At 61.6% G+C, this 18,727-nt stretch overlaps 1 protein-coding gene across 11 annotated transcripts in view; it reads left to right on the top strand.

Annotated features, from left to right (window-relative positions):
- The window catches only part of DYSF (dysferlin), an 80,552-nt gene that overhangs the window by 1,997 nt on the left and 59,828 nt on the right, over positions 1-18,727 (top strand). For 2 of the 11 annotated variants that reach the window (XM_038178648.2, XM_038178652.2), the window contains exons 2-27: positions 3,215-3,270; positions 3,751-3,842; positions 5,185-5,290; positions 5,648-6,052; positions 6,294-6,422; positions 6,618-6,680; positions 6,803-6,853; positions 6,942-6,972; positions 7,491-7,606; positions 7,796-7,922; positions 8,055-8,158; positions 8,455-8,523; positions 8,607-8,650; positions 9,817-9,899; positions 11,019-11,060; positions 11,533-11,648; positions 11,912-12,025; positions 12,210-12,387; positions 12,796-12,920; positions 13,565-13,671; positions 15,781-15,973; positions 16,376-16,531; positions 17,463-17,594; positions 17,697-17,863; positions 17,935-18,049; positions 18,283-18,388. In XM_038178648.2, the coding sequence (XP_038034576.2) occupies positions 3,215-3,270; positions 3,751-3,842; positions 5,185-5,290; positions 5,648-6,052; positions 6,294-6,422; positions 6,618-6,680; positions 6,803-6,853; positions 6,942-6,972; positions 7,491-7,606; positions 7,796-7,922; positions 8,055-8,158; positions 8,455-8,523; positions 8,607-8,650; positions 9,817-9,899; positions 11,019-11,060; positions 11,533-11,648; positions 11,912-12,025; positions 12,210-12,387; positions 12,796-12,920; positions 13,565-13,671; positions 15,781-15,973; positions 16,376-16,531; positions 17,463-17,594; positions 17,697-17,863; positions 17,935-18,049; positions 18,283-18,388 (3,027 nt within the window). Of the gene's footprint in view, positions 1-868; positions 1,215-3,214; positions 3,271-3,750; positions 3,843-5,184; positions 5,291-5,647; positions 6,053-6,293; positions 6,423-6,617; positions 6,681-6,802; positions 6,854-6,941; positions 6,973-7,490; positions 7,607-7,795; positions 7,923-8,054; positions 8,159-8,454; positions 8,524-8,606; positions 8,651-9,816; positions 9,900-11,018; positions 11,061-11,532; positions 11,649-11,911; positions 12,026-12,209; positions 12,388-12,795; positions 12,921-13,564; positions 13,672-15,780; positions 15,974-16,375; positions 16,532-17,462; positions 17,595-17,696; positions 17,864-17,934; positions 18,050-18,282; positions 18,389-18,727 lie in introns of those variants that run through there. The other 9 variants (XM_038178651.2, XM_038178647.2, XM_072037939.1 and 6 more) reach the window with 8 other exon arrangements.

Here is an 18,727-nt window from a genome sequence, read left to right as displayed (position 1 = left end):
AGCGCTCTGTTATCACGGTGCCTGCAGCACCCTGGGGTCCTGGTGCTCCGGTATCCCCAATGCCTGCTTATTCTGGGGTCATGCAGCACCCTTGGGTCCCAGTGTCTGCTGTCCTTGGGCGTGCAGCACCCTTGGGTCCCGGTGCTTTATTATCATGGTGCCTGCAGTCCTGGTGCTCTGTTACCCTGGTGCCCTCTTGTCTTGAGGTGTGCAGCACCCTGGGGTCCCGGTGCTCTGTTATCCTCGGTGCCCGCTGTCCTTGGGCGTGCAGCACCCTTGGGTCCCGGCGCTCCACCATCCTCGGTGCCTGCTGTCCCGGGGCATGCAGCACCCTGGGGTCCCAGTGCTCTGTTATCTCCAGCGCTCTGTTCTCACGGTGCCTGCAGCACCCTGGGGTCCTGGTGCTCCGGTATCCCCAATGCCTGCTTATTCTGGGGTCATGCAGCACCCTTGGGTCCCAGTGTCCACTGTCCCGGGGGTGCAGCACCCTGGGGTCCTGGCACTCCGTTATCCCTGGTGCTCTGTTCTCACGGTGCCTGCAGCACCCTGGGGTCCCGGCGCTCCGTTATCTCCAGTGCTCTGTTATCACGGTGCCTGCAGCACCCTGGGGTCCTGGTGCTTTGGTATCCCTGGTTCCCACTGTCCCAGGGCGTGCAGCACCCTTGGGTCCTGGTGTCCGATGTCCTGAGGGGTGCAGCACCCTGGGGTCCCGGTGCTCCTTTATTCCTGGTGCCCTCTGTCCCAGGGCGTGCAGCACCCTGGGGTCCTGGCACTCCGTTATCCCCGGTGCCCTCCATCCCGGTGCGCACAGCACCCTTGGGTCCCGGTGCGCCCTTCTCCCCGGTGCCTGCTCTCCTTGGGCACGCAGCACCCTTGGGTCCCGGCGCTGCGTTATCCCCGGTGCCCCCCGCCCCGCTGCGCGCACCCCGCCGCCCCCTGCACCCCCCGCGGCTGCCGCACCGAGGCGCTCCGTGGCACCGCCCGGGCGCCTCCTCCAGCGGCCGGGGAGGGTCGGGGCGGGGGCCGGGACCGGGACCGGGACCGGGAACGGATCCTGCCCGGTGCGGGGGCCCGGCTTGGCCTCTCTCTCGGTGCCCTGCTCGCCCCCCCCCCCCCAGCCATGCTGCGCTGCCTGCTCCAGCGAGCCAGCCACCTCCCCAACCTCGAGAAGGGGGACAGGCAGAGCGACCCGGTGGCCAGCCTGACTTTCCGAGGTGAGGGCACCCCAAATCTGCCTTTTGGGGCTGGGGGACGGGGGTGGGGGGCAGGATTTTTTGCTTTGCCTGGGGCGAGTTATCTCCATTTGCAAATTTTTTCTGCAAAGCCCGGGGTCCGCGGGGTGCCCGGACAGGACGTACGTCCTGTCCGGGCACCCCGCGGACCCCGGGCTTTGCCAAACTCCATCCTCACCCCAAATCCTTGCAAAATTCCCAGGGGACCCCCACACGCTCTCCATATCGACCCCCTCCATCCCCATCCTCCAGCACATCCCAGTGCCTCGCTCACTGGTGCGGTGCATCCCTTGAGGAAGGGGGGGTCCCCAGGGTGGGCTCTCCCCTCAAGCTTTTGGGGTGTGCAAAGGTGGGGGGGGGAGTGAAAAATCCCAAAGCTTTGGTGGTAGTGGGGTTTTTCCCCAGGGGAGGAGCTGGGGGTGAGCATTCAGCGCCGTCCCCAGCTTGTGGCACAGCGGGGAGACCCCAGGGGGCTCAGCAGGCAAAAAATGGGGTTGCAGGGCGCTGCGCCCTTGGGTGCCCTCTTGGTTGCTTTTGTGCTTTGCTCTGATTATGGGCTTTTAATTGCTAGCAGGAGATTTGTAGTAAAAACCTAAATAACCCCGTGTCTTGGGGTCCATCCCGTCGCTGTTGGCACCGGGGGGGGGATGCTCAGAGGCTTTCCTCTGGGGCAGCGGGGCGATGCCTCCGCACCTCGAAAGCGCCCGTTGGGAGGATGTTGTTTCTTTGGCACCCGCTTCCTGGCGGTGGAAAATGTCCATTTTTAGAAAAAAAAAATAAGGAAAGGAAAGGGATGATGAGTGGCTTCTGAGCAAGCCTTTCCTGTGCTGGGCTGCGGGGTGGGGGGAGCGCGGAGCTGCGAGGTCCCAGGGGGCTCCCAGGGGTGGGCTCCATCCGATGAAGAAAACAGCTCAGGGCCAGAGCCTGGAGGCACGGGGGAATTCCAGGGCTGTGCACAGCCAGGAGGCACTGCGAGCAGGAGCTGTGCCTGACACGAGGGATGTTCAACGTCTCCAGAGCTCGAGGACGTTCCCCAGAGCCGGGCACGGTGTGGGGACGCGTCCCGTGGGGCTGCCTGCCAGCACATGGAGCCCTCCCTCCTCCCGCTTGGCTGAGCTCAGGGCCGGAAGGTGCAGCGGTGGGCTCTTGAAAATCTGAAATGGGAAAAGCTGAATTTGGCAATGCTTAAAAAATAAAATCACAAAAATAAAATTTAAAAAAAAAATATATTACAAAAATAAAAAACCAACAACCAAGGGGGCTGCTCGGAGTGCGTGGTCTGGGCTCCCCGGCGGCACCGCGGAGCCTCTCCGTGCGCGCCTGGCACCGTACAGCGGGGCTGGGGCCACTCGGGGTCCTGTGGGCTTTGAGTCACCGCTATTGTTCTCCTGCTCTTCCTCTTCCTCTTCCCCTGGGCTCGCGGCCGTCCCTTGGGTTCGGTGTGAACCCGAGGCTCCGGGTTTGGGCGGGGGGCACCGCGGGCTTTCGGTGCTGGGCTGCGCTCAGCCGCTGCCGCCTGGCTCCATGGGGACAGGACGGGGTGGCATCGTCCCTGCCCTCACCTCCTGGGGGTGTCTGTGCCACCCCCCTGGTGGAGCCCAGGATTTTCAGCCCTGTGCCGTGCGGTGTGGGGGCCCTGGGTCCCGGTTGGGGCAGGATTGAGGTGCAGCGAGGGGCTGTCCCGCTCCCCGTGGTGCTTTCCAGCCCAAAAATTTCTCCCCAGAGCATTTTTAAGGGGAGGCAGAGCCTCCTCCCTGCCCTGCTGTGGGGAAACTGAGGCACGGCACAGCGAGAGGATTGCCTGGGGTTTTCCTGGGGTTCATGGGGCAGTCCCAGAGCCCAGCCTGTGCGCAAAGTTTGGGCAGATCCTGCCCCCGGGAGCCTCTCACCCCCCCTGCTATTCCCCCCCACACACATCAGAGGGGGGGGGAGCTGAATTTTGGGACCGTTCCCATCAGACCCATGCGCGTTGCTCCCCACAGGCGTGAAGAAGAAGACAAAGGTGATCAAGAACAACGTGAACCCAGTATGGAACGAGGTGAGCGTGGCCCCATCCCCGTCCCGGTGCGCCCGGGGCTGTCTCGGTTCCACGAGGACACGGGAACGGTGCGGGACGCATCCTGCCGGGGGCACGGAGAGCCCTGAGCTGGCTCCGCACGGCCCCTCTGCTCCAACCTCTTCCCCTTCCATCAAGATCTTATCAGGGCCAAGCACGCAGATTAAAAGAAACGGTACAAAAATACAGCAGCTTTGCAGGGAAAACAAGTGGTTTACGCATCAGCCTGGCCCAGGGGAGGATATTTTTTCCTTCTAACCCTGACCCGGGGGGGTCAAGGTTAAAAAAATGGCTTTTGGCGAGCGAGCAGGAACGCAGTTTAGGTGCAGCAATGCTGCGTGCCAGCTCCCATCGGTTTTCTCCTTTAGCTTTTTAATTAACCCGTGGCGAAAACCTGTGAAAATCACCAGCTTTGGGGCTGAGCTTTCCTCCTGATGCCCGCTCCCCTCTCCTCCCCTGCAGGGCTTCGAATGGGACCTGAAGGGCACGGCGCTGGACCCTGGGTCCGAGCTCAGCGTCGTGGTGAAAGACCACGAGACCATGGGGAGAAACCGGTAGGAAAAGCACCGGGGCGAGCCCCGTGCAGCCTCCCCGGCTCCGTTTTAGCTCTCCGTGCGCGCCCGAGGCTTTGCAAATCGGACTCGGGGGGGTGGTGATGCATTGGTGCATCGCTGCCCCGTTTGCAGCGGGGGCTGAGGTTGCTGGTGGGAGGCGGGCGCTGCATTTCTGGGCTGCTTTGCACAACATTTGGGGAGAAAAAATAAAAACTGCTCGGGGCACGGAGCACGCACACAGGGAGCCTTGTGCCCGCCGCCTCCGCTCATGGCCAGGCTGGTGCCGCGAGGCCACGGTGATGGGCGCACGGCCGAGGAGGTGCCACGGCTCTTTTTTTTTGGCCAGGATTTGGCCAGGCTCTTCTTGGCCAGGCTCTTTTTGGCTGCTTACAGGAAAAAAATAATAATAAAAACCTTGGAATTGATTGATTTGTGGGCAGCACGTGGTGGGAAGCGCAGCTCTGCAGCCTCTGGGACGGGGAGGACGGCCCTGGCGTGGCCAATCCCCACTTCCAGTGCCGATGCTGCTGCTGGATCTGCTGGAAATTGGGCTCGGTCCAGCTCGGTGGCTTTGTGCCCTTCTATAAATAGAGGGGGGCAGAGGGGAGGAGGCTCCGGCTCTGGTGCAGGCACTTCTTGGCTGCCTGCGGGGGGGTGCAGCCGCTCCTCTGTGCGCCCCCAGAGCCCCCACGTGGAGCCTCTCCTGTTTGCTGGCCCCTTCCCCGCTGGCTTTTTGCCTTCCCTTCCCTACGGAGACGGCACCGAGCTGCCCCTCTGCCGGGGTGCTGCCCCATCAGGGCAATTAGCAGTGACCCTGCTCCTCTTTTGGGGGGCACGGCCCTATTTCCGTGACCGTCTGCAGAGGAAATGGAAGGAGACGGGGAGGGGAAGGCGGTCCCCTCCCCGTGGGAGAAGCGTTCAGGCTCTCCAGCCCTCCTGAAGTGGTGGGGAAGGAAACGGGAGCAGCTTTGATATCCTGGACTCCTCTGCCCCGCTGAACCCCCCCAGGCCGTTTCTTTCCCCATTTTTATTCTGGGTGCAGCTGGCACAGAAAGTCCATCCAAGGAGCTGACAGCTCCCTGCTCCCCAGAGCAGCTTTCCAGGTGCTTTTTTTTTGTGCTAAAAAGGGCGCAGAGCCCCCAGAAGTCCCCACGTTGTCTGAGCAGGGCAGGCAGCCCAGCCCCAAGGCTCCGAGCATCCTCCCAGCAGCGTCCAAACTGAGACGTGGCCGTTTTCCCCCCAAATCTGGGAATTGAGCTGGGAATTTCCAGCAGCTGCTCCCGTCCCCAGTGCGGTTCCTTGACCCCTTCCCCCGCTGACCCCCGGTGCTCTCGGCCCCCAGGTTTTTGGGAGAAGCCCGCGTGCCCCTGCGAGATGTCCTCTCCTCCCCCAGCCTGGCGGCCTCCTTCAACGTCCCCTTGCTGGATGCCAAGAAGCAGACCACCGGGGTGAGTCCCTGCCTGGGGGGGGCCGTGCCATCCGCTCCTCCTTAAGCTGCCCCCTTGGCGTTCCCATGGGGGCAGCAGCTTTTTGCCCCTGGGGCCATTGGTGACCCCATGGCCCTGGCCCCCAGCCTGGCAGAGCCCCAGTTTGGGACCAGTTGCCCCATCCTGGGCCCTTCAGCTTTGCTCCACGAGCTCGGGGAGGGGGCAGCAGGAGGACACCCCCCTTCCATGGGGGCTTCCACGGGGACCCCATGAGCTGTGCCAGGGGGGTCACCCCCTGCATCCACATGGGACCCCCTCCTCTGCGCCTTGCAGGCTGTGGAGAGCTCTGTGACACCCCTCCTCTTATTTTTTCCCCAGGCTTTCCTCATCCTGCAGGTGTCCTACACCCCCCCTCCGGGTGCTGCTCCCCTCTTCCCTCCTCCGTCCCCCCCTGAGCCATCACCGGGGGCTGCCGAGCCTGACACGGTCACCGGTAATGAGAGCGCCCCACGGGTGGCACGGGGGGACACGACCCCCACGGCCCACCCGAAGCCCCCTCAGCAACCTCCCTGCCCCCTGCCCCGCGCAGAGGCGCCCACCGAGGAGGAGGAGGCTGAGGACCGGCCGGCCACGGGGGACGAGACGGAGCCTGCGCCCTCGGGGCCGCCGGGGTCCGAGCCCCCCTCGCTGCCCCGCAAGCCCCCGGTGCACCACGTCCACGGGGTGAGGCGCAGGAGGAGCTCGCCCAAAAAGCCCCTGTCCAACAAGCCGCAGGACTTCCAGGTGAGGCGTGGGCAGGTTTGGGTGCATCCTTCTTGGGGTATCCGGGTCCTGGTGCATCCTTCTTGGGTTATTCGGGTCCTGGTGCATCCTTCTTGGGGTATCCGGGTCCTGGTGCATCCTCTTGGGGGTCCCTCTTGGTGGTCCCAGGTACTGGTGCGTCCCCCGTGGGGTACCCGGGCAGTGCCCGGTGCCCACCCCGGCTGCCCGCTGAGCTCTTCCCTTTCTCCCCCTCCTGCTGCAGATCCGGGTGCGGGTGATCGAGGGCCGGCAGCTGCCCGGGGTTAACATCAAGCCCGTGGTGAAGGTGACGGTCGCGGGGCAGACCAGGAGGACCAGGATCCGCAAAGGCAACAGCCCCTTCTTCGACGAGGTGAGGCCTGGGGGGAGCTTTGGGGGTCAGGACCCGAACGGAGGCACCGGCACAGCTCAGGGGCAAGGGTTTGGCTACCAGGGGCTGCAGCCCGAGCTGCACCAAGCAGAGACTTTGGCTCCCCGAGGTGTCCCCCAGCCCCACGGCTGTTTGCACAGGGTGCTGGTGCTCAGCCCTTTGCCCTCTGCCCCACAGACTTTCTTCTTCAACGTCTTCGAGTCGCCAGCCGAACTGTTTGATGCGCCCATCTTCATCACGGTGAGCCGCTCCGGTTCCTCCCCGGGGGGATCGCTCGCCCCGTCCCCTCCCCACGCTGCCCAGGGACCCGTCCCTGCTCCAGCTCGGTGCTGCACTCACTGCTCTGCCTTCTCCTCCTGCAGGTGGTGGATTCTCGGTCATTTCGGGCGGATTCGGTGCTCGGGGAGTTTCGGGTAAGGCTCGCGCCTCTTCGCCCCCGATCTCAGCCTCTGGGGCTCGCAGCGTGCTTGATCTCGCTTGCTTTCCTCTTGTTTTTCACAGATGGATGTCGAGACCATCTATTCGGAGCCAAGTGAGTTCAGCAGCTGGGGCTGCTTGCTGTGGTGGGGATTGATCTCTCTGGGTGACAGTTTTTTGGGGTCAAACATAGGGGGCACGCTGAGGCTGTGCCCCGGGACAGATCCACCTCGTGCTGCTTAAACAGTGCTGTGGTGGCTGGGGAGGGGGTAACGCGCCCACCTGGGCACCTTAGGGGGCTTGGTGTGACAGCACGAGCACATCTCACCGACGTTGGGCAAACCCATAAAAATACCTTGGAAAAATCTTACGTATGTTGGGCAAAACCCGTACAAACGCCTTGGACGAGCCCTGGCCCACCTGGATCACTGGTAAGGGCCAGCAGGGGGTGACCCCATGGCTGTGCCTTGGTCACCCATCGATCTGTGGAATGAAGCAACAAAAATCTTGGGTGGCTGCTGTCTTCCTCGATATTTTACTTCCAGTTTCATTACACTGAAAGAGGGGTCCTGGAGATGACGTTTTTCCCTCCACGAAGATCTCACCATCCTCGGGTGTTCGTTCATTCCCCAGAGCACGCCTTCCTCAGGAAGTGGCTGCTGCTCTCCGACCCCGAGGACTTCTCCGCGGGGGCCAAGGGCTACCTGAAGGTCAGCCTGTTCGTGCTGGGGCCTGGAGACGAAGCTCCCGTGAGTATTGGTGTGGGACGGACGGACGGACAGATGGATGGATGGATGGACGGATGGATGGATGGATGGACGGACGGATGGATGGATGGACGGATGGATGGACGGATGGATGGATGGATGGATGGATGGATGGACGGACGGACGGATGGATGGAGCGACTTTTTGGGTTTTCCTCCTCTCGCCCCACAGATGGAGAAGAAGGAGGTCTCGGAAGACAAGGAGGACATCGAGGGGAACCTCCTGCGTCCCACCGGGGTCACCCTGAGAGGGGCTCACTTCTGCCTGAAGATCTTCAAAGCTGAAGATTTGCCCCAGAGTGAGTGTTTCCCCATCCCATGGCGTGTAGAGGACCAAGGGTGCCCATGAGGAAGCTGCGCCCTCATCCCTGTCCCCGGGACCTCGCCGACGTGGTCCCCGCAGCCCTCCCAGCGCCTCCTTTTCCCCGCAGTGGATGATGCCGTCATGGACAACGTCCGGCAGGTCTTCGGCTTCGAGAGCAACAAAAAGAACCTGGTCGACCCCTTCGTGGAAGTCAGCTTCGCGGGCAAGATGGTGAGCGGCCGGAGAGGGGTCCCCCGGGCTGGGGACGTGGCGGTGGGTCGTGGCACGCCGTGGTGGCAGGGACGTGGGGAGGGTGGCACGCCGGGCGCACCGCGGTGCTGTTGTGTTAGGAAGCCGCTGGGGGTGGTTTTTTGGGGGTCCTGGGGCGAGACCCCCGAGCAGCCCGTTGCACCCTCTGCCTCCTGCGCAACGCAGAGCCCCACGGGCCGGGGACATTGAAGGGAGCCTTTATTTTGGGGATGGGAGACTTGAGAAAAGTCACCCCCATCCCGCTCCCACACCTCCAGCTCTACTCGAGGATCCTGGAGAAGAACGCCAACCCCCAGTGGAACCAGTGCCTGACCCTGCCGGCGATGGTGAGCACCGTGCCCGCTCCCAGCTGCCCCCCAAAACCCTCCGGAGCCCCCGGCCACCGCTCACCGCTCCGCTCTCTTCCCAGTTCCCTTCCATGTGCGAGAAGATGCGCATCCGGGTGACCGACTGGTGAGTGGGGACATGTCCCCGGGACGGGGACAGGGTGTGTGAGGGTGTTGGAGGGGGCACCAGATCCCCTTAAAACACAGGAGGAGTTGAGGGGGTGGAGATGCGCTCATGGAGCAGGGGATGCTTGGTGTGGGATGGGTTTGGGATGTGGCCATGTTTGAGATGGGATGTGGGAGGGGTTTGGGACGGGACATGGGATGGGTCTGGGACGTGGGATGGGTTTGGGACAAGACATGGGATGGGTTTGGGACAAGACGTGGGATGGGTTTGGGATGTGGGATGGGTTTGGGACGAGACATGGGATGGGTTTGGGACGTGGGATGGGTTTAGGACATAGGATGGGTTTGGGACATGGGACGGGTTTGGGACAAGACGTGGGATGGGTTTGGGACAGGACGTGGGATGGGTCTGGGACAGGACGTGGGATGGGTCTGGGACGTGGGATGGGTTTGGGACGGGACGTGGGATGGGTTTGGGACAAGACATGGGATGGGTTTGGGACAAGATGTGGGATGGGTTTGGGATGTGGGATGGGTTTGGGACGGAACGTGGGATGGGTTTGGGACGTGGGATGGGTTTGGGACGTGGGACGGGTTTGGGACAAGACGTGGGATGGGTTTGGGATGGGACATGGGATGGGTTTGGGACGAGACGTGGGATGGGTTTGGAACAAGATGTGGGATAGGTTTGGGACAAGATGTGGGATGGGTTTGGGATGTGGGATGGGTTTGGGACAAGATGTGGGATGGGTTTGGGACGGGATGTGGGATGGGTTTGGGATGTGGGACGGGTTTGGGACAAGATGTAGGATGGGTTTGGGATGTGGGTTGGGTTTGGGACGTGGGATGGGTTTGGGATGAGACGTGGGATGGGTTTGGGATGGGATATGGGATGGGTTTGGGACATGGGATGGGTTTGGGACGTGGGATGGGTTTGGGACGGGACGTGGGATGGGTTTGGGACATGGGATGAGTTTGGGATGAGACGTGGGATGGGTTTGGGATGTGGGATGGGTTTGGGACGTGAGATAGGTTTGGAATGAGACGTGGCTGTATGTAAGACATGGGCTAGATTTGGGACGGGACGTGTTTGGGACATGGCCGTTTGAGACACGGCTGTGTTTGGGACATGGGATGCATTTGGGACGAGACGTGGCCGTGTTTCAGGGACCGCCTGACGCACAACGACATCATCGGCACCGCCTACCTCTGCATGTCCAAGATCTCGGCGCCCGGCGGGGAGCTGGAGGGTAAGGGCGGGCGGCAGGACGTGGCCCTCGGTGCATGCCCACGGAGCCGTGCTGCACGCTGCTGGCCGGGGTTGGTGCTGGCCGGGAGGAAGGAGCAGCCGGGAAGGGCTCTGCCAGGTCACCGGGGCTGGGGGAGAAGCCGGGGGGGCGCGGGCAGGGTGCTGGTGGTGGCTCCATCCCATGGGGGTGGCCCTGCTGGATTCGGTCCCTGCTGCTTCGTGGCCCTACAGATCTTCAGGTCCTAATAGGGCCGTGGGGAGGGGTGGTTGCAGAGCTGCAGCTGAGGTTTTGTGTCCTCCTTTGCGACCAGAGGTGACTGCAGGTGGTGACAGCGGTGTCACCGGCGCAGGAAGGTGCCACCTCTCCCTGCTCCCACTGACGGCTCCTCCTCAGGTGGCATTTTGGGGCTGTCGGGGTGGGGGCTGAGGTCCAGCCTGCGCTGAGAGCAGTGTTTGAGGTGCCAGGAGCCTTCCTGAGTGAAGGGCCACCGCGGAGGTGCTGTGAGGGACCGGGTGGGTGACACCGACCGTGTCACTTGTGCCGAGCAGGGAGGGATGAGGGATGTGCTCGTGGCGATTTCTCTGCTTGTGGGGCTGCTGCGAGCCACGGCGGGGCTGGAGCAGAGGCTGCCCTAAAGTGCACGAGTGTCCTGCTGCTAACGAGCCTGGTGACACCTGGTGGCACCTGGTGGCACCTGGTGGCACCTGGTGGCACCTGCTGCCCTCCCGGACCCCTGCACGTGCACATCGTCCCCGCGCCTCCCCGCTTTGAAGTGTGGCTCCCGGGATGGTTTGGAGAGGAAAAAGGGGGCCAGGTAGGGAAATGAGGAGGCTGGGAGGGGTCTGTGGGATTGGCAACCCCCAGCCCCTTGGATCCTTATGGCTTCTGCAATGCATGGAGCATTCTTCATCCCTTGGGGCTTTCACATGCGCCCTATGGTCCCCAACCAGCCTCACCCTTTCTCTTCCTCTCTTGGCACCGAGAGCCCATGGCAGTGCCACCTCCTCCTCCTCCTCCTCCTTCTTCACCTCCTCCTTCTCCTCTTTCTCCTCTTCCATAACCCGCTGCCCTTTCCGTGCGCTCCCCCTCCTAACCTCTCTCCATTTCTTTGTGCCTCAGATGAGTTTCCTGCTCTCGCGAAGCCTCTGAAAGCCGCAGACCGTACGTCCCCTTAGCCTCTCGGTTTGCAATCGCCGCCCTGGTAATTTTTTTTTTCCCCTGCTGTCGTTGCCACCGTCAGGGCCAGAGCGTTGGCCAGAGCTGGGAGCACCTCGATGGGGGAAACCTCCCACGCTGGGAAGGGCTCCAGTGTCCTCCCCTCGGTGGCTTTGGGACATCCCCAATGGTTTTGCGGTGTGGTGGTGTGTTGTGTGCCGAGCTGTCGGGGTCCGGCGTGGTGCTTGGGAGCTCGGAGCAGCTCCACAAAAAGGGTTTCAGCTTCTCATCGGCTTGAGGTGCCCAAAAACCGAGCGCTGCTGCTCTTCCAAGCGCTGTCCCGTGGCTTGAGCACCCCGGGGCTGCTGGAAGCCCACGCAGCGCCCCGGCAGCTCCCGGGCTCGCAGGAGACGCAGTGTTTTGGTGCCCACTGATGTGGGTTTTGGGTCGCTGACGGCTTCTTCCCTGTGCCCCGCAGTGGACGACGGGCTGGGCTTCCTGCCGACCTTCGGCCCCTGCTACATCAACCTCTACGGCAGCCCCCGCGAGTTCACCGGCTTCCCCGACCCGTACGAGACGCTCAATTTGGGAAAGGTGAAGTCGGCTTCTTGCCAGCACGGCCTGAAATAAATTAACCTTCCTCCTTGCCAAAAGCAAGCTGCTGCTAACCCGACCCGGCTGCCTTACCCGGAGCTTTGCCCCAGCTCTCCCCGCTGGCTGAACCCTCCTGGTGTTGCTCCCCGCCTCCAAAACGCCTCCAGAATTGCTTTGCCCAATCTCTCCGTGAGGCTGAACGAGCAGAGAGGGGCCAGGGACGGGCCCCTGGGTGCTGACCCCGTCCCCGGTCTACCCCCAAGGGCGAGGGCGTCGCGTATCGTGGCAGGGTGCTGGTGGAGCTGGAGACCCGGCTGGTGGAGCACGTGGAGCAGAAGGTGGAGGACATCTCCGCCGATGACATCCTGCGGGTGGAGGTAACGGGGTCGCTGCTGGCACCGGGGGTCCGTCCTAAATCCCACCCCAAATTCCCTCGAGACACCGCGTCCTCTTCCCTGCCGTCACCTTTGCCATCTCGGGGGCTTTCCCGGATTGGTGTTTGGGGGCAGTGGGGGGGGTCTGTGCGTAGACCCCATGGCCCCATCCCCGTACCTGTTGCAGAAATACCTGCGCCGGCGCAAATACTCCCTCTTCGCCGCCTTCTACTCGGCCACCATGCTGCAGGACGTGGACGATGCCATCCAGTTTGAGGTCAGCATCGGCAATTACGGCAACAAATTCGACAACACCTGCCTGCCCCTGGCCTCCACCACGCAGTACAGCCGGGCCGTGTTCGACGGTGAGCCGGGGGGGGGTCTCACGACCCAGCTGGACATGGATGGTGTCTGGTGGGCTCTGTCTGAGCAAGGGATGGGGCCAGGAGGACCCCGGAGGTGTCTCCAAGCTCAGCCACCGGTGTGCGTGGAAATGGGTGACCAGGGAGGTGTGGGGAAGGCAGGAGAGGTCTGGGCATGGGGTGTAGGGTGGCCACCCAGCCCTAACAGTGCCCAATTCTTCTCAAGAGGGAGCCAGTGCTTTAGGGTGGCCTTTTCCTGGGGGCTGTGGTGTGAGGTGTCCTCACCACGCTGCGGTTCCCGGAATCCCAGAACCATCTAGGTTGGAGGAGCCCTCCAAGATCTCTGGTCCTGAGCAGGGTGGTGCCCGTCACCGTGATGTCCCGAGCTCACCCGTGTGTTGTGCCCTCCAGGCTGCCAGTATTACTACCTGCCCTGGGGCAACGTGAAGCCCGTGGTGGTGTTGTCGTCCTACTGGGAAGACATCAGCGCCCGGACTGATGCTCAGAACCTCCTCCACCACACGGCAGACAGGCTGGTGAGTGCCGCAGGGACAGGGACAGGGACAATCCTGGCTGCATCCCACCTGCGGGCACGGGGAGAGGATGGAGGCCATCTCCGTGCTGGGTCAGGTTTGGGGTTTGTGGGGTCCCAGGTGCCCTGCTCAGCCATGGAGAGAAAGGGGAAAGGGAAATGGGTGTTCCTTGGAAAATCCCTTTCCTGCGGAGCTGCCTCTGCTGGTGTCAGAGCCTCGGGGTGCAGGAGCCCCGGGATGAGCAGGGGCTGGAGGTGCAGCAAGCCCTGGGCTCTCTGCTTGCCCAAACCCGGGCTCTTTCCTCTCCTTCCGTGGCTTCCAGCTGGTGTGGGGCTCAGCATGGTGCTGGATGGGAAGAGGGGGCCACCCTCATCCCTGTGGGGTGACAGCGGGGTGCGTCGCTGTGCCACCCGCTGGGGAGGCTGCGCAGATACCAGAAGCAGGGCTTCCCTCAGTTTTGGGGCTGTTTATGGGATTTCCTGCTGTGCTGCACACTCATTTCCCCAGGGAGCTCCAAGAGGAGCAAATCCGGGGGTGCAGAGTGATGGAGCCCTGGGTGCTTGCCGGGAGGCTCCTGGAGGTGGGGAGGAGCGGGGTGCCGGGGGTCCCCCCGTGCTGCTCCCCTTCACCCCCCCTGTGTCGTGCAGGAAGCCAACCTGGAGAAGGTCCAGCTCGCGCTGAAGGCCAAGTGCTCATCGAGCGAGCTGGACTCCCTGGGCGCCCAGCTGCTGGATGATATCATCGCCGACTGCAGGTACTGCTGCCAGCCCCTCCGTGCCGTTTATTGCGAGAGCACTTATTTATCTTGGAAGGGACAACTTCTTCTTCTTTTTTTTTATTTTTATTTTTTTTTAATGCCGAAAAAAGGGCGGTCGTTTGCTAATGTTTACTTCAAAGGTCGCTGAGCCAAGGCACGGAGTTGGAGAGGTGGCGGTGAAGGCAAGTCGTAAATTCCCAGCCCGGCTCACCTGAATGAGCCGCATTGTGCCGCGGGGCCGGGGCCGGAGCCCCCGCTCTGGGGGGGTCGCCAGGGCCAGGAGCCACCCCCTTGGTGGCTCCCCGAGGGGTTTTGAGGGTGCTGTGTGTGAAGCATCCGTGCACAGCACCCGGGGGCTATTTGGCTGTGCCTGTTGTGTGTCCTGTGGAGGGGATGGAGGTGTTGGAGATGTGGGGCTGGATGGTGTGGGTGACCTGCAGCCCCCCTGCCTCCACCCTGGGCAGATGCAGGATGGGTTGTCATGGGGCTGAGCTCTGCTTTCATCTCCTACGTGGTCTCCTGGGGTATTTCCAGGACTCTCCTCATCCCCAGGGTGGTTTTTGGTGCTTCAGCTCAGCAGAGAGGGAGAATTTGGTCCTCCCTGTGGTCCTTGAGGTCCACGTTCTTCCCCTCCCTCCCCAATTAATGGGGAGGGAGGGGAAGAACGTGGCTGCGAGCTGTGCCAAGCCCGTGGCTCCCCTTGCTCCTTGCCCCTCTCCATGCTCAGCTCTTGCTGTAAGCGGCTCCGGAGGGGCTTGGCACGGGGACCGGGGTGGTACATGGTGGTGGGAGCTGGTGTGACAGCTCTGATGGCTTTTTTGGGGAGAGTTTCACCCCATTGCATGCTGTGCCCTGGGGGATGAGCAGACCCATGCAGCTGGACCTCTCTGTGGTGGCTGGGCTGGATGGCTGGGGGCAGGTTGGATGCGCTCAGCTGGGGCAGAGCTCATCAGAAGGAATTTGGGCTGGATTTTGGAGTGATGGGACAACCCCTGCTGCTCCCTGGTGCTTCCCTGCTCTGCTGTGAGCGGGACATGGGTCTATGCTTGAAGGGTCCAAGTGGGAGGCGATGTCTCCACCTCCTGTTCCCAGTAGGAAAGCAGCAACGTGCCTCAGATCACCTCCCCAGGTCTGTTTTCCCAGCTTTTGGGTGAAGGGAAGCGCTCCTTGGAGCACTTGGCAGTGGCACCCAGACAGACAGAGCTGGGGATAGAGCAGTGGCAGCAAGCCCCAGAACCAGAGGCACGGCATTGCAGCACGGTCCTTGGTGCCAATGCTCTGACCTGGAGCTTCAGGGGCTGCTCCTGGCCCTGTTCCCACCACAGCGATGGCCCCAGGGAGCACATTTGGCTCTTCCCTGCTGATTTGTGCCCCAAGGGACATCAGTGCAGGACCCATGGCTCTGCGTGAACTCGATGCTCCCGTCTATTTATCTTTAATCTACTTCATTGTGCTTCTACATTTCGCTTGGTTGAGTCCATTGCCTTCCATTTGCCCATGGGAACACAATTTAAGTCCCTGGATCCTCTGGGGTTTTATAGGGTTTTTAATGCACCACACACACCCTCGGTGACCAGGCTTAACCCATTCTGTGGCTCCTTTTCACAGCTTTATAACAAATTTCCTCCTTGTGTAGCTTTACAGTTTGTCTGTCTGACATTGAATGCAACTGCTGTGGATATTTTTAGCTTGGGTTTATTTTATTTTCTTTGTCCCTGCACGGCTGGTGAAGCACGTCGCGGTGTGCGGGGCGGGCGAGCAGTGTCCTGCCTGGCACCGTGGGGAGCAGCTCCACTTCATCACCCCATTTTGCATGGAAAGCCCTAAATGGCCCCATCCTCCTGAAATCTGGATGCAGCAGCTTGAATCAATTCCTATTAAAATGTCCACGTAGTGTGCAGGGCGATGTGCACGGCTCAGCCAGGCTCCACGTGGCCCCTTCCAGCGACGTCCTCGCTCTCAGCATCGCCGTGCTCCCCAAATGCATCTTCAGGGCCTTGTTCCTTCTTTGTAAACTTGCCGAAAAAGAAGGAAAAAAATAAAAAGAGAAGCCCCCAGCGAGGGTGAGGCTCCCAGGAGCTGCTGACACCACGTCTCTGCCCGCAGCGTGCCCCTGCCCGACGTGCTGGGGAAGCCGGCCAGCACCCACCTGGACCAGAACATGTACCGCTTCCGCAGCACCAACCTGGAGCAGGTTGTGCAGGCGGCTCTGAAGCTCAAGCACGAGGATTTGAGCCTCCCCGCGGTGCTGGAGCAGGCGGAGGACTGGCTCTGCAGGCTGAAGGCCATGGCGGAGGAGGTAACGCGGTGATGCTCGTGGTGATGCTCGTGGCGATGGATGCGAGCGATGCCGCAGTGCTGCCCTAGTGAGGAGCCGAGGTGATGGCTGGGACCCCATGCAAGGATCGTCCCCGTGCCCCCACCTCTCTTTAGGAAGGTTTTGCAGACAGCCGTTGAGGTTTAGCCAGGCTCACGATGGAGCTTTGCCAAAAAATCCTCAGCCCAAGCTGCTGCAGGGGACTGGGCTGGCTGCAGGCGCAGGGTGCGGGGACACGCGGGGATGCTCTGCTCGGCCATGGGCTCACGAGGTGGCAGGGGGCCCACGTGCCATGTCCCCCCCACGGGATTTTGGGCATCCCTGACTCAGATACCTGTGCCTGTCCTCATTCTGTGATGCTCAGCTGGCATCCATCCCTTGCAGCCGCAGAACAGCCTGCCCGACGTGGTGATCTGGATGCTGCAGGGCGACAAGCGCGTCGCCTACGCCCGCGTGCCGGCCCACGAGGTCCTCTTCTCCAAAAACATCCCCGCCTGCTGCGGCAAGAACTGCGGGAAGCTCCAGACTATCTTCCTCAAGGTGCGTGGGCTTTTCATCTGTGTGCACGCGTGCCCAGATATAACCATTTTTAAAACTTTTTTTTCCTAAAAACTGAGCGGGGAGACCTGTAAGGAGGAAAACGTGAGTCAGTGCAGTCTGATTGCAGAGTCCGTTGAGCCTGGGGCTCATCCCCATCCCATGTGAGCTAAAAGGGCAAGGAGATGCTCGGTGCCTTGTCCTGCCCTCGCCTGGTGGAGCCCCAGCCCCACTGCAAACCCAGGCTTCGTTCCACCCTGGCCATGGCACCCCAGCACCGGGTAGGGTTAAGCTCTGGCTCGGAGCTTAAGTGAAGATGGGCGCAGTTTGGCCCAGTCAGTGCATTTATTTTTTTTTTTTTTTAATATTTAAATTTTGTAACGTTATTTAATGTTTTTCAAAATTCCTGACCCTCCGCCACCCCACGAAATTTAAGCTGTGGCCGCCTCTGCCAGGCACTTACCGAGCTTCCCGCGTCTCCAAGGATGTTTCTTTGGCCTTTCGCTGCGTGCCAGCCTGGGAGCAGACAGTCAGTGCCGAACAAGCTCTGAAAAAATAAAGCAGAATAAAATAAACTCAACAAACCCCAAAACCCCAAGCCCAGCTGGCAAGCAGGAGGCAAACCAAAATATATTGCTTTTTTATTCTGCACTTTAGCTTGGGATGGAAAACTAGCATCACTCGAGGGGGAAAAAAAAGTGACCGAGGGAGAGAGAAAGGGCAGCGAGATGTTTCCTTTCTTGTTCTTTATTTTTTGTGCTGGGCTCTCTGTCCTAGCCCTGTCCCCCCACAACGCAGCACCCCAACCCCATGCTGTGTCTGTAGGCTCCTGCTGCCCCATCCAGGGTTGTGGGGGCTTCGTAACCCCCACCCCACAGCAGATTTTGGCCTCCCATCCCACATGGGGACGTTAACGCGGCTCCGTCTTGTGCAGTACCCCCAGGAGGAGGCAATGGGACCCAAGATCCCTGCCCAGATCCGGGTGCAGCTCTGGTTTGGGCTGTCCGTCGACGAGAAGGAGTTCAACCAGTACGCCGAGGGGAAGCTCTCCGTCTTCGCTGAAACCGTGAGCATCCTGGGGGGACCCTCCTCGCTTTTCCATCATCCTAAGCAATGGAGAGGTTGGAAAGGAGACCCCATTAACACAGAAACCTCTCTGCCCCCTCAGTACGAGAACCAGACCAAGCTGGCACTGGTGGGGAACTGGGGCACCACCGGCCTGACGTACCCCAAGTACTCGGACGTCACGGGCAAGATCAAACTGCCCAAGGACAGCTTCCGACCCTCCACGGGTTGGACCTGGGCCGGCGACTGGTTCATCTGCCCGGAAAAAACGTGAGTGATGGTTTTTTTGGTAAAATTACAGAGTTTGGGTGGGCTCTGCCCTGACCGCTGCTGCTCCCCAGGCTGCTGCACGAGGCGGACGCCGGGCACCTGAGCTTCGTGGAGGAGGTTTTTGAGAACCAGGTCCGGCTGCCCGGGGGGCAGTGGATCCAAATGGCCGATGCCTACACCGACGTGGTAAGGACGGTGTAGGGTCGGCGGGTTGGGGCTGGGGGGTCACCAGGCAAGGCTGCGGGTGCAATCCCTTGGGTTTGACCCCGTTTGTGCTCACTGGGGGCTGTCCCGGAGCCTGGCCTGGAGTGGGTACGGCCAAAAAGGCTGAGGGAAGCTGGCACGGGGCTGCAAGGGTCAGTGCCACCCTGGGGTTTTTTTTGGGACTGTTTGGTTGGGATCCCCGCTTTGTCCCGCAGAACGGGGAGAAAGTCCTGCACAAGGATGAGATCGAGTGTCCTCCGGGCTGGAAATGGGAAGACGTGGAGTGGGACACCGACCTCAACAGGGCCGTGGATGAGAAAGGTACAAGAAAGCAGCAAGGGGCATTGTGGTTTTCCCTCCCACGGTCCCATCGGGTACCAGGGGTGACAAAATCCCCTCTGTGGCTGCCTGAGCTGCAGGAGAAGGGGGTCAACCCTTGGGGGGTACCTCACCCCCTTTGCTCTATCCCAGGTCTATGGGGTGGGCAGCCACAACAGCATCGCTCCCCTCGCTGCTGGGGAAGGGCCTTCACGGGGGGGCTTTTGGGGCTTCTTTGCCCAGTTTAGGGGAAAACCACCTTGTGCCTGGACAAAGCTTGCCGTGAAAACTGCTCCAACTCTGGGTGTGAAGAGAGCCGGGAGGCCGGCCGGCGGGGGGTGG

Source organism: Anas platyrhynchos, chromosome 4 (genome assembly GCF_047663525.1).
Source record: "Anas platyrhynchos isolate ZD024472 breed Pekin duck chromosome 4, IASCAAS_PekinDuck_T2T, whole genome shotgun sequence".
Classification (NCBI taxonomy): Eukaryota; Metazoa; Chordata; class Aves; order Anseriformes; family Anatidae; genus Anas; species Anas platyrhynchos.
The sequence above is the reverse complement of the archived record's forward strand: the minus strand, read 5'-3'. Positions and strand labels throughout refer to the sequence as shown.